This window comes from Camelus bactrianus, chromosome 5 (genome assembly GCF_048773025.1).
Source record: "Camelus bactrianus isolate YW-2024 breed Bactrian camel chromosome 5, ASM4877302v1, whole genome shotgun sequence".
In the NCBI taxonomy this organism is placed as follows: domain Eukaryota; kingdom Metazoa; phylum Chordata; class Mammalia; order Artiodactyla; family Camelidae; genus Camelus; species Camelus bactrianus.
In genome coordinates, this window is record NC_133543.1 from 57,733,538 (window position 1) to 57,749,937 (window position 16,400).

General features: G+C 41.6%; 1 protein-coding gene across 1 annotated transcript in view; it reads right to left on the reverse strand.

Moving 5' to 3' along the window:
• PDE11A (phosphodiesterase 11A) overlaps positions 1–16,400 on the reverse strand; it is a 327,689-nt gene that overhangs the window by 39,366 nt on the left and 271,923 nt on the right. Inside the window, exons 14-15 of the mRNA XM_010959959.3 lie at positions 15,776–15,866; positions 12,298–12,398 (exon numbers count right to left, since the gene is read on the reverse strand). Coding sequence (XP_010958261.1) covers positions 12,298–12,398; positions 15,776–15,866 — 192 coding nt within the window. The remainder of the gene's footprint in view (positions 1–12,297; positions 12,399–15,775; positions 15,867–16,400) is intronic.

A 16,400-nucleotide genomic window follows, 5' to 3' on the forward strand; every position in this document is an offset into this window, starting at 1 on the left:
CTTCCTAACAAGAGTCTGTCTAAAGGATCCTGAAGTACCTTTCCCCAAGTGCATCCTATAAAATGCTAATCTTAGGAGGTGCTGTGATCCCACTGGCCAAGTGGATCTGAGAAATACTGCCTGTGTATACATTTCTTAGAGATTCACCACCCACACTAGTCTTTTGAATGCTCGGAGAAATACTGAGATAAAGAAGCCTAGCTACCCTTACTTAAGCACAGAATTCCATAGCACTGATGTTTTAAGGAATACACTTCGGAAAATACCACCAGGTCATTTATAGTGGAAATGAGAGTAGGATCCTAGACACTTAGTGCTGACCCATTGTAATTCGGGGGACAAGGGATGAGCTGCTTAGGGCTACCGGCTCTACTGTTTCTGGTCTGAAGTTCCCATTGCCAGCTGACCAGTGGTATGCACTTCTTGTCATCTGGTCAGATGGACTACTCCATTTACCTGAAAGAAGGCTGATCAGGAAGACAGGTAACTGACTTCCTTATTTGAGACACAAAGACAGGTCCTGGATCTGCCCCTTCAAGTGCGTACAGGTCAAGGCCATACCACAGTGGGATAATCTCCCCCCAAAACCTCATAGCACTCAGCAGAGCTGGCCCTGCACAGTCCCAGCTCCCCCCGCTTCGGGTGTGCAGGTATATGCACACCTTTTCTTTGTATAACTTGACTATCTTTTTCACTTGCCCACTCCCTTCTTTTGACCATAGTCATGCTTTTCTCACATTACCATCGCTGTCACTCACTAGCTGTACTGTCCTGGCCATGTGGTTCCACATTGCTGAGCCTCAGTTTCCAGCTTTGGGGTGAGAATTTCCGAGGTGTGTCCGGTGTTTGGTACTAGTAACTACTCAATCCCTGATAGCCACGGTTGATATGTAAATAACACTGATAGTATTACTTCCAACAGTGATGCACAGGAGACTAACAGGATTACATGGAGATTGAAGAGGTCATCTACTTCTTTCTTCTCCCTGAATGGAAATTAGTCTTCTTTTGAATAATTGTGGAGCAGAAAGTTTGGTTCAAAAAATGTTTATTGAACACCTACTCTGTGCCAATTCTTTACTAGGCTTTATGGACACAAGACATGGATGCAATTTGTAAATATCTCTGAGTTTAGCAGAGGCAATCAACAAATAAATTGGTAATCCCCCTTCAAATGTGATACTAACAACAGTACTAATGACACTGGGACTAGAGTGAGGGGACACTAGAGATAGGGAGACACTTTGGGCACAAAATTTAATTAACCCAAACTCAATAATCAAGACAAATAATATTTTAATGCAATGTCTTTAAAAATCAACATAAATACAAGAAAGTCCATGATGAATAAAATATCAAAAATTTAAATACAGACAGGATCTGACACCGCACTTGTATAACTCACCTCACTTGCTTCCCCCTAGTCCTCACCCTGAGGAAGCTAATAGTTATTGGGCCCTTACTATGTTCCAGGTAGACTTCCTGGGTTCTGTTACTTACTAACCACAGGACTCATCTTGGGTAGGTTATTTTTATTTAACCTTGCTGGGCTTCAGTTTTCTTATCAGTAAAGAGTAATAGTAAGAGGATCTATCTTGTTGGGGTTGGTGGGAGGATTCAATGAGAGAATTTATGTAAAACACTTAGTGGAGTGTCTGGCACACAGTAGAGGCTCAGTAAGGATTAGCTACTGTTAGGTAATAAGCTCGGAAGGGTTGAGTTCACTGCCCACAGCTGGTGAGTGGCAGAGCTGGGATACAAACCCAAGCTGTTGGGATAATGGCTGCCTCAGGCAGCCAAGACATGCCTAGGGTATCCTGGGAGCACAGAAGAAGGCACTTGGCTTAGCCTGGAGAGTCATGGAAGATCATAGAAGGCTTTCTGAAAGAGCTTGTCAGTCATCATCCCTGTCACCATAGGCACCTGGGTGTCTTTTCAATCCTATAAGTTATTCTAAGAAATCACTAGAATGCAATTTCCATGAGGACAATGGCCTGGCTCATTTTTGTTCACTCCTGAATCCCCAGTGACTCCAACAGTGCCTGACATGTACGAGAAGGTCGATAAATATCTGTTGACTTGATAAATGAATGAAAAGGATGATTTCAGAAAACTATTCATTTAAAAAAATATCTCTTCAGCCACTGGTTTCACCTAGATTCTAATTATTCTATGGTCTTCACAGTGGCCAGCTGAGGAGCTTAAAATTAAAAAAACCAAGAAACAAAAAATAAACCTAAAACCTGTTGAAGAAAAGCCCTGTCAGATTCTTGAAGACTAGATTCTAACTTGAACCAAGTGGACAACATAGCAAATGGTGGGAAATGTAGGAATACCATTCCCAACCAATGTCTGACTCTTCCTGCATAACTACGGGAACATCTGCTGAGAGGATATTCCACAGATGAGACAATATTTTTGATGTCAAGTGGAGGCATATTACCTAAGCAGCTAACTCAATATAGGAAAGAAGTTTTTTTTTTTTAATTGCAAATCTATGATATGCCAACCGAACAGCAGCAGAAGAATAAACTCCCCAATGATGAAAATTTCAATACCTAAAGTAGCTGGTGTAAATGTCTTTAAATCACCTGAATCCAGAATCAGTCATAGGCTTCACATCATATTATAAGAAAACTAGGTTCCACTGAAGCAGGACAAAAAGGAATATCCATTACCCCTAGAGTACGGTAGATCGAGGAGGGACAGGAGGAATATTTCCATACAGCTCAGGAAAATGTGGCATGCTAATTTTATTTTTTCTCCACTGACCAAAGTGTAGCTATTTCTTGATAGGTTCTATTTACTCTGGCATCCCAAAGTTTGACTCTCTCTCTCTATATATATATACATGTATATATCGATATATACTTACATATAGCTATGTAAAATTGCTGAGTCATAGAATGATTTCTATGTTTAATTTGAATATTCATTATAAATATAGACTATTAGAGGTATATGGAAACTTTGAAATAGAGTCTGCTGTAATTCTCTCATTGATGGATGAAGAAACTCAAGATGAAGTGATTTGCCCAGGGTCCCAGGGCAGTTGTGGGCAGATCTAGGTAGACTGGAGATTCCAGGTCCCTAGCCTCCCAGTTCTGGCCTCTGAGATAACCTTCTTTAACTGTGTGTAGCATGAACCTTGGGGGCCAAATAGCCTTGCATGCTGTGAGAATATGGAGACAGGGGCAGACCCTCCTTGTGAGATGTAACAGCATTGCAGGCTGCTGTACTAAGGAAGTACCCAGGACCGAGTACCATGGCAGGTACCAGAAGATGTCTTTCCATCAGCAACAAAGGGGTGCTTCAAAGAGCTGCGGATGGCCCAGACCAGGCTGGTGGTCTGCCACTCTAAGCGGTATATTTCTTACTTCCCCCTTAGCGATAATCATTACACAGCAATAATGTGAAATCCACTGTGCTTTTAAGAAACGAATTGGCCCATAAGGCTGCTCCTTCTAGCATCTGTATGTGTATGTGTATACAGATTATACGGAGTCAAAATCAGCATACATGAAACTATTGGAAATAGGAGTACTTTTAAAAACATGGAACTGATAAAACGAATACTTGAAAAATCCACAAAATTGTATAATACTCCCCGGATCCAGACTCCTCTGTCATGAAGAACCGTATCATTAACTTTTCAAGCAGATCACTGGGAACCTTGGTTTTCAAGGACAATGGCAAATACCTCAGCTAGTGAAAAGCAACTTACTGGAAAATCTCATTTATAATCAGATATGTTTTTATTAGGCTTTTATCCTGCTCTCCTGACATATGTTCCACTCAGAAAAATAGCAGTCTTTAAAAAAGCATCATTTGAACAGAACAGCTAAAATTACCCTCAAAAATAATTCTAAAGATCGGTTACCAGTCACCCATCACCACACTGAAAATCTGTCTGGCTTGTAAATTATCTGTAAGGCACCTTTTATTTGTAAAGTGAGAAATCACCAGTCCTGTGTATATTTTAATCAGGAATATTTTGGTAAATTTATGTAACTCTGCATGTATATATGTACACATATTCTTTATCTGTCTATTTACCGAGCTGTCCTGAATCTCCTAGAAGTCTAGGGAGGTTAGGAAGGCTTTACTGCCAGGGTGGCAAATCATCACTGTGACTCTCCTGCAATTTCAACTCCAGAATTATCAGACAGGGTGGCAGGAGTGTGTGGTGGATGGGGTGGAATGGGGACAGGGGAGGAGAATTTTGTCCTTTCAGGATTCTTACAGCTCATTCAATAGGCAAACCACGTATCTGCCATTGATTGCTAAATGCAGATTCTGGAGAGACTTCTGGACTTCAGGCGTAAAAGCACCAGAGAGGAATAATACGTTAGTAGGCAGATGTTAATTCCCGTAATTATGACTAAAGGAAAAAAAGTCTTATATTTAACTTTGAAAGTGAACTGTCTCCCTGTGTTAGACTAACAGTGATAACACAAGGGCCAGCTAAGAACCTGACTGAAATTACCTGTTAGATGCTATGCTGTTACTGACAGCATAAATAAAATTGGCAAATGCAGGAAATGAAAAGACTAGAATGACTCTCAATACTGAAAATGGCAGAAAATTAGACCATACAGGGCCCTAACCATTTGTTCAGTTGATCCATAACTTCCAGACCAAGCAGTGGTTCAAGGCATTGCTAGATGGCATGTGCCCCAGTTGCCCCTGCGTTTACTTGGCCCGTGGCACTCCTCCCGCAGTGGTATGACTCTTTTTTCACTTTTCCACTGGGCTCCGAGTCCCTGAAGATAAGAATTATGCCTTATCTGCCTGCGCATCCCCAGTGCGAGCACAGTGCCTGGCATAAAGAAGGCATCAATAAGTGTTAGTGTTTGAATGTCTCATGCTTTATTCAGCTGTAGTATCGTGTGGACAGGGTATGTAAAATGCCTTGATATGCATCAAAAAGTACCAAACTACTTCTTCTATTAACCTGCCACAGTGTTTGTTGTTTTAATATTAGAGTAATTTCCATGGGTTAATTCATCAGCTCTGTTAAAATACAAGAATGTCTGGAAAAAAACAATGGGTTAATCCTTGTAAGTCATTACATCTTACTATGCATTAATTTATCCTCTTCCTTTCCAATATGGGGCTAGTTGGGTGCAGGCTACTGTGGAGGCTGGAAACACTGAACATAGAGGGGTCAATAAACATTGTTAAATGATGAATGAATGAATATTCCTGTCTGCATAGCAGTAGAAACATTTTTTGAGGTCCTATTGTATTTTATAACGTAAATTGTTCTAGGTATTAGTCTAATTTTAAAAGGATGGTCAAACTATAACTCCCACCAATCTAGGATAATTTAGTACATTTTGCTGTCATCATGAGATGCTTTTGAGAAATGCTACTTATTGCATCCCTTTGGAAAGACAAAGAAGCCATTAGACTGAGCATTTTCCATAATTGCTGATGAATGTTTGTAGAGCACAAAGGGAAATGAAAAATCTTCAATTTGAAGACTAGCCTGATTAATTTTAAAAGCCAACCAGAAAAAGCATTGAGCACCCAAATCGATTTATAAAATCTGAATTCTTGGTTAATTCTCCATTTAAATGGTGATCTGAGGCAATGTGGCATGGAGACACAAGCATAGACAGCTTGATGACTTTGAGCAAATTACTTACCCTAAGCCCAGGGATCTTTATCTATAAGGTGGGGATAACAATATCGACCTTGCAGGTTGGTATGAGAATTCACTGTCAAAAAGCTAATATTTTGAGAATTTATAATGCCAGGCAGTGTGTCAGGTTTGGGGCCTCTAAGAGTGAGCTAAAGAGTAAGACGCCTGCATTCACAGTGCTCCTGTTGTAGGGGTGATACAGGCAGACACTGCAATGCCTGGAACAGTGCTGGGCATGGAGCAGGTATCTGGTAGGTGAGCCACATAGTATTGTGCGGTCACAACCTGTTGGGGACGAATGCTGAACTATTACTGCTACCTGATAGCAACAGCTTCCACGACTGTATTAAAGCTAAAGAACTGTCAACTTCTGATGTCCCATCTTAGCTCAACTACAAACAGGGAGCCTCTACTTGCAGTCTCGCCCCCCCTGGTGAGACTCCTGGTACTCTCACCTGGAACCTCCACCCCGCCCCCACCCTGTTGGTGATGTTTTCTGCAGTTAGTTGAATTGTGATTGGCCTGCTACCTAGAGGGTTTGCAACTGGCGTTACCACTGCCTCTGCGCCCAAGTGTCCCCAGAAGTGGCCTCAGTTTCCTCTTTAGGACTCTTAAACTGACAGACAGCTGTGAGAGAATGGTAGAGTAGTTAAAAGCATTTTGGAGTCCAAATATTTGGTTCCAATCTCAGCTTTACCATTTAACACAGCAAGCAATTTACTGAATCTCTGCAAACCTGTTTCCTCATGTGTATGAGGTCAACAATAGTACCTGCTCTGACAGAACTGTTCCAAGTCTTAAATGGGATAATGTGTACATAAAGCTCTTAAACAGGTACTCAGGAAATTTTAGGCGTTGTTTTTATTACTAATTTTAGAAGATGTATAGGTCATCTTTGTTGACTTACATGCAGACAAATAGTACAGGGCATTTGTGAAATCTCTTTAAAGTTCTAACACTTGTAATTTTGGATTTCTCTCTTTGTCTACCCCAGCAAGTGCCATCTTGTATGGTCCAAATTTTATTACATTTTCTGGCTGAATAATTCTTTTCTTTATAAGGTATTTCAAAGTATCAATGTTATCAAATTTAAATTACTTAAATTACTTAAATTTTAACTATTTAAGTTGCCAAGTTATCTTTCACATTGGTAATCTCCACAAGGACTTCAGAAGATCGGTCTGGGTGATGGGCCTGTCCCCATGTTGCTGACAAGGAAACCAAGGCAAAGAGAGATTAAGTGAGTGACTCTCTCAAAGTTACACGGCTGGTTACCAATAGGGTATATCTAATTCCTGCTTGAGATGCTGAAATTACTATTTAATTATCAAAGCCATATTCACTGCAGGAACTCAGAAACAGGCACAGAAATCAATTTCAGGAACTCATTCAGCAGTAACTGGAAAATGTTTTCAATGAGTTGGAAAATCAGACTGAAGAATTAACCCCCAGACTTAGGTTGTAAAGCCTAGAAACCTCACACTGAGGTTTTGTTTGATTTTTTGTTGTTTAAACTTGTGAATGCTGCTTTCACCCATCATTTGTAGTATAAAATCCCCAGCATACCCAAAGCCATTAGAAATTAAATTCACAAGTTTTTGTGGTTGTTTTTAAAGGGGTTCCACATTTCCAGGAATCTTACTTTTTTTTTTTCCCCCTTATGGCGCATGGCAGGAAATCCTGCCTCTAGGAATAAGTCATAACCTGCCTCCAAAAGCCCTGGACCTTCTCCCTGCCTGCCTCGGCCCTTTCTAGAATGAATTCCACCTTCGAAGGGGAGGAAAGCTGTGAGCGCTGACCTTAACTGTACCAAAACTTCTGATTTGAGTAATCAGGGCAGAAGAACGAAGGATAATTCAAACTTCTAGAAAGTGTACAGGGTGGCCTCACAGCCTCTTGGCCACCTTTCTTCAACCATTGCTGCTCCAACTAGCACCACAGCTCCTGCCTCAGCTGCCCTGAGCCTCACTTACTTCCCGCCCTGGCGCTACTCTGATCCCACAAGGCGGATGGGGGAATGGCTGTAGGAACTCCCACCCTTCAGGCATGCATGTCCTGGAAACGTGTGGGAGCTTCCACGTCCTTGGAATAGCCTTGGCTGATGGAGGCCGGAGGCTTGTGGTTAAGCCTGAGGTACAGCACACAAGACTTTTCAGACAGTCCCTGCAGGATCAAGCCCAACTGACCACAGTGGTGACCCACAAGGGACTGTATCTTTACAATGGCGTCCCTGGCTTTGCTTTGGGAGAGGAATGGGCACTCACACTGGTTTTCATATTAATCCGAATAATGTACACCTGGGAAGGTCGACCAGTATCACCATGTAATGCATCCCCAACTCAAATGACAACTACTTATTGATTCTTCCATTAGAGAAGGAATACAATGATTACGGAAAAGCCTCAAAACAGGAGATGTGGGTTCCAGCTCAGCCACTAATTAGTTAAATGACCCAAGGTATACTATTTAACCTTTTTGAGCTTAGTACCTGATCCACAAAATAAAGGAGATGAATTGGACATCTTTTCTAACATCCCTTCCAGTTCTACAACTGTATATTAGTGAAATAAAAGCAACTGGGAGACAGTCTGTAGTAGCTGCTTTTCCCCTCATGAACCGTAGGGATTGTTGGGCTGGAAAAATGGAAATACTTTAATGCAACGTTAGACAGGCAAGAGAATCTGCCTCCTGAAGGTGTAGATTAGAGAATGAGCTGCTATACAGAACTTCAACAAACAATAATGCTGACAAAGAGAACAAGCCAGCTTCTCTGGGAGTCAGCAAACATTAGCAGGGGCTGCAGCATTAAGAGCAGAGTAATGAGAAAAGAAGTTGCAACCAACTTCCTTGACTGCATTCCAGCGGTCACTCACTGACTCGTCACATCCCTAACAGGCCTTGATAAATGGACTCTGACTGTTGAAATTCTTTTCTCCCTTAGAAGTTACTTGGAAACTTGGCTTGGGAAAATGCTTCTACTCTGAGAAAAATAACACAGAATCCTGCAAGTGTCAGACACAGGAAATAAGAATATTAAAGGGACAAACAGGCTTCCATAAATAACCAATCAAGGAGCATCAGTTCAGAAAAAGATGGATGATCAGGATAGTTAAGTCAAAATGATGGCCACAAAACATGTGAACTAAATAGGCTATAAGGCAAATGAGGTTGTAGACGTCACCATTTATAAGACATATGAGACATTTATAGGATAGAAGACATTTATGAGACAGATAACATAGGTAGTATTATCTCTATTTTATGCATGAATAAGAGAGGCTCAGAGAGGCAAATAATTTGTCTGATGACACACAGCTAGGTAGTGTGAGCTGGGATTTTTACTTTTTAAATATATTTTAAAATTAATTAAAATTTATATTTATCAAAGTAATACATGCACATAGTTAACAAATCAAACAGTACTAAAAAGCATATAATCAAATAAAGCAGTGTTTTTCGTATTGCTGTCTTATTGTTCTTTGACCGTATTTCCCAGTGCTTCCATTTGATTTTTATTTTGGCCATCATGTTTTTAATTTCCAGCAGCTCTTCCTTCTAGAGTTGCTCCTATTATTATATTTTTAAACATCCTGTTCTTATTTCATGGAGGCAATAGGTTAGCTCTCTAAGGATGTTAACAATAGTTTTTTGTTTTTGTTTTCTTCCTCTCCCTGCCTTACCTAAATTCCATTTATTTTCTGTTTGTATTGGCCTCTGTTTCATATGGGAGGCTTTCATTGAATGTTCTGTGATCCTTGGTATCTGGGTGTAAGTGTGAGGCTTTAAAAGGCTAAGCAGGAGTTGTGGATGTGTGTCCCACACACAGGTTGCATGGGATATATTTAGACTAAAATTTTTTTCATTGTTTATCTGAAGTTCAAATTTAACTGTCCTTCTTGTATTTCCATTTGCTGAATCTGATTACCCTGGGTGTGTGTCTTATAGATTGTGGGCTCTGGGTGACTAGGCTGTTGGCTCCGGGTTTCAATTCAGAGACTTGTTCCATTTTACTTCATCCCCAGCTCTGAGCTCTGCATCTCACCCACACCTTGAACTTTTCTCATTCCATGGTGCTTTCTTTCAGAAAGCAGAGAATAAACCCATGGCCTTCAGAGAATACTCTCCAGAGAATAAACCCATGGCCTTCTCCAGAGATAGAGGAAAGGGAGTTATCTGGCTAGGCTGGTGGAGAACTTTGTGGGCTCTGAGTGTTCTGAAAACTGGCTTTTAGTAATCTCATCTTAAGCTTTGAGTGTCACATTCACTTTTCACAGTACTTTTTGTCTCTAAGCCCCAAGCATGGTTCTGCAGGGCAAACTGGCTTGCTTCTCAGAGTGGTCCTCCCCTACAGGTCCCACTTTCCACTCTGCTCTGCTAGATCAGTTACCATTTGTTAGTTGACCTTCCATCTTCCACAAATGCATTGACATCTCTTATCAGTCCTTGTGGGCCCTCTCCCTTTCTCCATGCAGATTTATGCCTTTCCAGTTTTTCTTTTAAATTTATCTGGTGCCATTTCAGTGGAGTTTCAGAAGGGAGAAGACATAGACACTTGGACTCAATACACCAGGTTTAACTAGAATGCCAGAATGAGACTTAAATACAGATCAATATAATTCCAAAGCCTCCACTCCTTCCACTGTACTATATGACAACCCATTCACCAGTGACCAACCATGAATACCTGTGGCATAGACTATCAGTTGTCTACGCCAATGTCTCTCTTCCCTTTCTTTCTTAGTAATAGAACCCCTAGTCTTTAACAGGGCATATAACTACCCAAAATAAAGCCTTCCTTTTTAACCTTCCTTCAACCTAGGGATGGCCAAGTAACTAAACTGTGACCCATGAAATGTAAGTGGAATTGTTACATGAAGCTTCCAAAAAAACTCTCTTAAAAAACAACTTGCGTCACTTTTGGCCCTTTCTTTTTAGTTCCTTCCTTCCTTCTGGTAGCTGGAATGTGGACATTATGCCTGGAGCTTGAGTAGCTCTCTGGGACTAAGGGAGAAACCATGTGTGGAAAGTGGCAGTACAGAAAGATAAAGTAGCCTGGGTCCCTGGTGACTCAGTGTAGCTACTCTACCAGCTGGAGGTGGCTTCTCTCCAGACTTCTTTTATATGACAAAAAAATAAGCTACTATTATTTTGGGTTTCCTGTCCCTTACAATTGAATCTAATTCTAACTGATGCAATGCCAAAGGGCCGTAAGATCCAAAAGGAGTGACATAGGCTTCCTGGAAAGGGTGGTAGAAGACAGTCCGGCCAGAAGGGGAAGTGAAGCAACAGGACCCACGTAGGAACACTGGTATGACTGAGGCGCAAGGGGCACTGCATAACGTGTTTTCAAAGGGTAACATGTAAACCAGTCTGGCTGGAGTAGACAAATCATGCAGGAGAGAAGTGGAAGATGAGAATGAAAAGTGGTTGGGGGCAGACTATGGAGAACCTTGAAACAGGCGAACCAAGTTTAGAGGTTGCTTTGAAAGCAGTGAGACCACTGAAGGCTCTCCAGATGGGAGCTGGAGATATGTGTGTGGAATGTGAGGGAGAGTAGAGTGAAGAACTTCAGGGTCTTCAATATAACAATACGGAGGTGACACAGAGCTGAGGCCAGGGGAGTGAGTCTAAGCAGAGTAGAGAAGGAAGAACACAGGTTCAAGAACTCACATGTTGGTGCAAGGAGAAAAGAAAATTATAAGGGATCCAGAAAAGGAGAGAAGAAGGCATGTGGATGTTGGGGAAGAAAAGAGAGTAGAAATTGACAATGAGAAGTCAGCAAACCTTCCAGTGTCTCCAAGAAGCTAGAAAACATCAGAAATAAGTAAAAGACATTGAATTTGGGGACAAGGAAATCTCTGGTGACCTCTGAACATCCAATGTTTTGCTGTGGATGCTGCTCTTCAAAGTGCAAATGGGTGTTAGAAGAACAAAGTTACTAATGTGCTCCATTTATTTTAAAAAGTGGACAGGAAATGAAAGGTAAACTGAAAAGCAATTAAAGACCATGGTGTTAAGTTGAAGAATTTTTTAAGGAAGGGAAGTTGCCTGGTCTTTAAGATAAGAGAAAACTGCGTATCAGTGAAGGAGGAGCTCACCAAACTGCCCAAAGAGGTGGTACCTGGTGGAGCAGCTGTCGCAGGAATCAAGAGGGGTGGAACCGCCAGCTCAGGTGGAGGCCTGAGCTTTGGGAAAGAGGGGATGGCTCTTCTGACAAAGAGAGCTGGAGGAGAGGCAAGGAATGAGGGCTTGGATTTCCCGTCATTCTTTCAGCACCAAATCTTTTTCATTAGCACCGTCATCACCATTAGAGATCTGACCCCAAATAATCGTCTGAAACAGCAATCTTTGCCAGTCTCTAAAATTAAAATGGCTGTCACTTAGTTTCAGTCAAGAGTCCCCAAAACAGGCTCATAAAACAGAAGAAAGATATAAATCTTGTGACTGTAGCCCTGATTGTCTTGTTTCATAGACACCACCTTCCTGAAGTTCTTTTAGATGAGGGAAAAAGAAACAACAAAAGTTTAGCTCATTTACACATTGATATCAGTGCTAGAATAACAGGCACCCCCCAATACGGACCTGAAAATTAATTACAGGATGAAACTTTAGATATCCATTTGTCAAGTAGATCATATGCCAATACCTACTCAAAGTACAGCGTGAGGTCTGTTGCCAGTATTGACTGCTTCAAAAGCTGCATAAGGTCACTGTATTCCTTGGAGGACAAATTAGCAAAGATGTTGTGACCCTGGAACGAGAAAGTAAAAAGTCACGAAAGACAACATTCAATCTGAGCTTGGTGACTACATGTTTTTTCTATATACTTTTTTAAAAAAGGTCTAGAAACATGATAAAATCATTTTTAAAAAGTTTAATGACATTTTGTGCAACTACACACAGATTCCCTGGCAAACACAGCAAAGCCAGAAGCGCAGTCATTTTTGAAGAGGACTACCAAGGGACACTTTATTATGTCTAGTCTTGAAGAGAAAACTGAAAAATGTTTGAACTTATAAGGATACATTTGTGCCAACACTCCATTTAACTGCCCATTTCCTGTGGAATTACTGAGCAGAGAAGGTGACAAAACTTTGGGGAATCTTTCTGACCCCAAAATACATACTAGTCTTACTAGTAAAGACTTAAGTTGGCATTTTGGAGGTACCTGCTACGGCAACAAATGACTTCAAGGAAGAGAAAAAAACATTAGACCAGTGGGACTCAAACAGGGGTGATTTGGGTGATGCGCGCTTCTGGCAATGCCTAGAGTCATTTTTATCGTCACACTGATGGCATCTAGTAGGTAGGGGTCAGGGGTGCTGCTAGGCACCCCACAATACACCAGACACTCCCCACAACAAAGATTTACAACATGACAATACCACCAAAGTTGAGAAACCCTGTGTTAAATTGTAAAGATACATCTGGATGAAGTGTGTGAAATTCAGTGAATAATTACTGAGTAGCTAGAATGTGTAAGATATTGCTCTTTTCACAGTAGGGTTCTAAAGATGACTTTTGCCTGGAACAACTTGCAAATCCAGCTGTATCTCCATACCTTTGAAAAGCACACTTCTTTTCATCCAAACTTTTTAACTACACCAGACAGCTCCACAGTGTTTTTCGTAAAGGGAAAAAACTTCCTGTAAAGTGACTGACAATTCACTTAATTTGCTTCAAAAGTCAGGACTTTTCATTTATCAGGTTTTCATAGTATGAAATATGAACTCATAAACATGTGGTCTGAGAACTGGACCAGTTTTAAACCTAGTGTTGAGACCTGGAAAATGGTGCAGAAGGAAAGCAGTGAAATGACTGCCTGGGAACATTTTCCAATGAGAGGCAAATTAATTCTTTCAGAGAATCAGAATATCAATTAGTAAATTACTACCTACCAGGCACCAGATGATAATCTGCTCCCTTGAGTTAATTTATCTCATTGGGTGAGCCCACCACTCCTTAAAGACTAGAGTATATTGGTTCCACCTGGGACCAAGTCCAATATTAATAATAATTTTCAAATGAACTCTTCAAACCCTTAATTCAGCCATTAGGAAGAAGACAAATAACTGAAGGAATGCCACACCGTAATTCTGCCCAGGTTTCTTTGCCTGAGCCCTGCCCCGAGGATCAATCACAGGCCAGTGTACTGAGGCCTGGGAAAAAGCGGTTGGAAGCTCTGGAAAAGTCATCCTCTAGATTCAGCCACATGGCATGCATTTCTCAGGGAAAGAAATACAGCTATCAGGAGCAAGTTACAGTAAAATCCAATGTGAAGTCCGGGAGAAATCTGGCCTGAATTGGGACTCTTGATTGTGTCGTGAGAGCGCGCATTCTACTACTTTTAAAGGACATGTAGTAACTAACACAATTTATAGCTAACAGAGTGACAAAGCTAGCTGGATCAGCTATAATAATAACAATAACAACAACAACAACAACAACAACAACAACAACAACAATAATAATAAAGGGTCAATTGCAATCAGTGTATGGTTTACATGCAAACTGGCCTTCTACTATGCCTCAAGGGTATGTTCTCTAAAAAGGATCAGTCTCCCTAAAACACTACTCGTTGTTTAGGGAGAAGTGGTATTGATGAAATGAAAACCAAAATGTGGATAAAGAAAGGTCTGGAGCAACTGTCCTCAGGCCATCTAACCACTCCGTGCCTCTGCATTAGTCGGAGAGTGGGGTGGTAAGGACACCTGCATTTTAGCCTTTCTGATGGGCCTGATGGGAAGGGAGGGGGCTGGGAGGAAGCACCAGGGCGGGGCCTGCACACACCAGTGCCTGGTGCCGTTACTGCTATTCTGCGTTCTTCAGAGAGAACCCCGGAGTGAAGTGCAACTGATGTATCTCCTTTGTAGGAAGACAGATTCTGAGTTAGTGGGGTTTGTTTTCCTGGGGAGACAAACAAATGACCTTCTGAGAAAACCGTGACATCCTGTTTATAATCCTGTTTACAAAGGTGGAGATGTCTGGGGTCAGGGGTGTAAACCCATTATGTTACCAGTGTAGAAAATGTAATCTGATCCCCAGTTCCTCCTGTCCCTATTTCTCTCCTCCACAGCACGCAGCTAAGATGTGGCTCTCGTAGGAGAATTCCAGAACCACAGATGCTGGGATACTGGTTTCTGTCAGAGTTACTGAGAGCCTAACCCTTGGTGTTTCTTTCCCAACTGAAAATACATCTCTCCTGGCGGGTTTGCCTTCCGCAGCTGTGCTCAGGTTCCGGAGTGCTGACTCTCCTTTATAGGGTCGAGGAAGGCTTTGGTGGTATTGCAAAAGACATGCTTTCTCGAGATAGGCTGGAGGAAAAAAACCTCCATATTTAATGATGCTATTCCAGCGAAGCAGGGCCTTAATGATGATAATAATAATAATTAATGGCACAGCTAGAGAACTGACAAATAATGGGGAACAGATGATCCCTTCCTGGCCTCAAAAAAAGAAAAAAGCCTGTACGCCTGCAGAAAATTAAACAGACCCTTTCCTGGCAATTTCAAACTCAGACACCTCAGCCAGAGTCAGTTAGCGGTTTTCCTTTTTCTCCGTGGAGAGCTAAAAGTATAAAAGACCGACTACTTCCAGCTCCTGCAATGCTGCATGAAGTAAAACAAGCATATGGCCTCAGCCCTGGGTCTCAAGTCTAGCTGTGGTTCTCACTTTCAAATTGGTCCCCCCAGCAATTTTAAGTTCTGTTCTCTTTTATAGGTTTCTCAATTATGCTAATAAAGTGTGACTTTCTCACCCTGTTTCTGCTTCTACCATCTTTTAAAATGGGTTTCATAAAATGGAAATGTTGGGCCACTCACTACTTGGATCTGTTAGTGGCTTCTCTACCCTTAAGAAAGGTAAGATCATGCTCTGGTGACAAGCTGTAGGCAGTTTCCACCGCTAGGTGAATCTGAAAAGCCTTCTAGTCAATAATAAACCCAAATGAAATCAGCTCAGGGAAAATTTGAACAGGATCCTTGGCATCTGAAAGAATTTTTTAAAAGCCACAAAGAAAAGGTCCAATAGTTCCAATTTTCTGTATCAACCTGCAGCACTGCAAAGAAAGATAAGGAGGAAACATCATTGGTTTTCAGTCAAGGGGAGAAGCAGAACATAGGTCTGTACCTCGCTTTGAAGGATCATCACGGCATGGTTGAAATGGTGATGCTCTAAGGTAGCGGAGGTTCCATAGAGCTGGGCCAGGGCAGAGCCACTCCTGAAAGAGGACAGAAGCATGAGTGACCAAGGCCCTTCTCCTGTCAGTGATACCTATGCAAAGGACCGTGAGCAGATACATTCTCAGGTAACTGCTTGTGTCATTCACAAATCTGTTAACTAAACTTTTGGGAAACTTCTATGTGTTCGGCTGGATGCTGTGGATGATTTGACCATGAAAAAGACTGCCCACGCTGCTAAGAAATTTACATGCTAGGAAGGGAGATGAGATGTGGTTAAGGGAAAATAGTGCACAGAGCATACAATACAAATCCCCTAGACAGTGCTCCAGGTCCAGTCAAAATGCTCTGGATGATGTGAGGACAAGAGACATAATTCCTGGCTCTGGGGATCAGGGCTGACTTCACGAGCTAAACCTTACAAAGCTTCTGAGTGTCCAGAACGAATGTGGTACACCAGATATATTTGCTGCTCCATGGGAAAAGACCTTGTGAACATTTTGAACCCACTGAATTGACTTTACATGTAATGTTGACAAGCTTCCACTATGGTTTTCCAGTCCATGGTCATACTA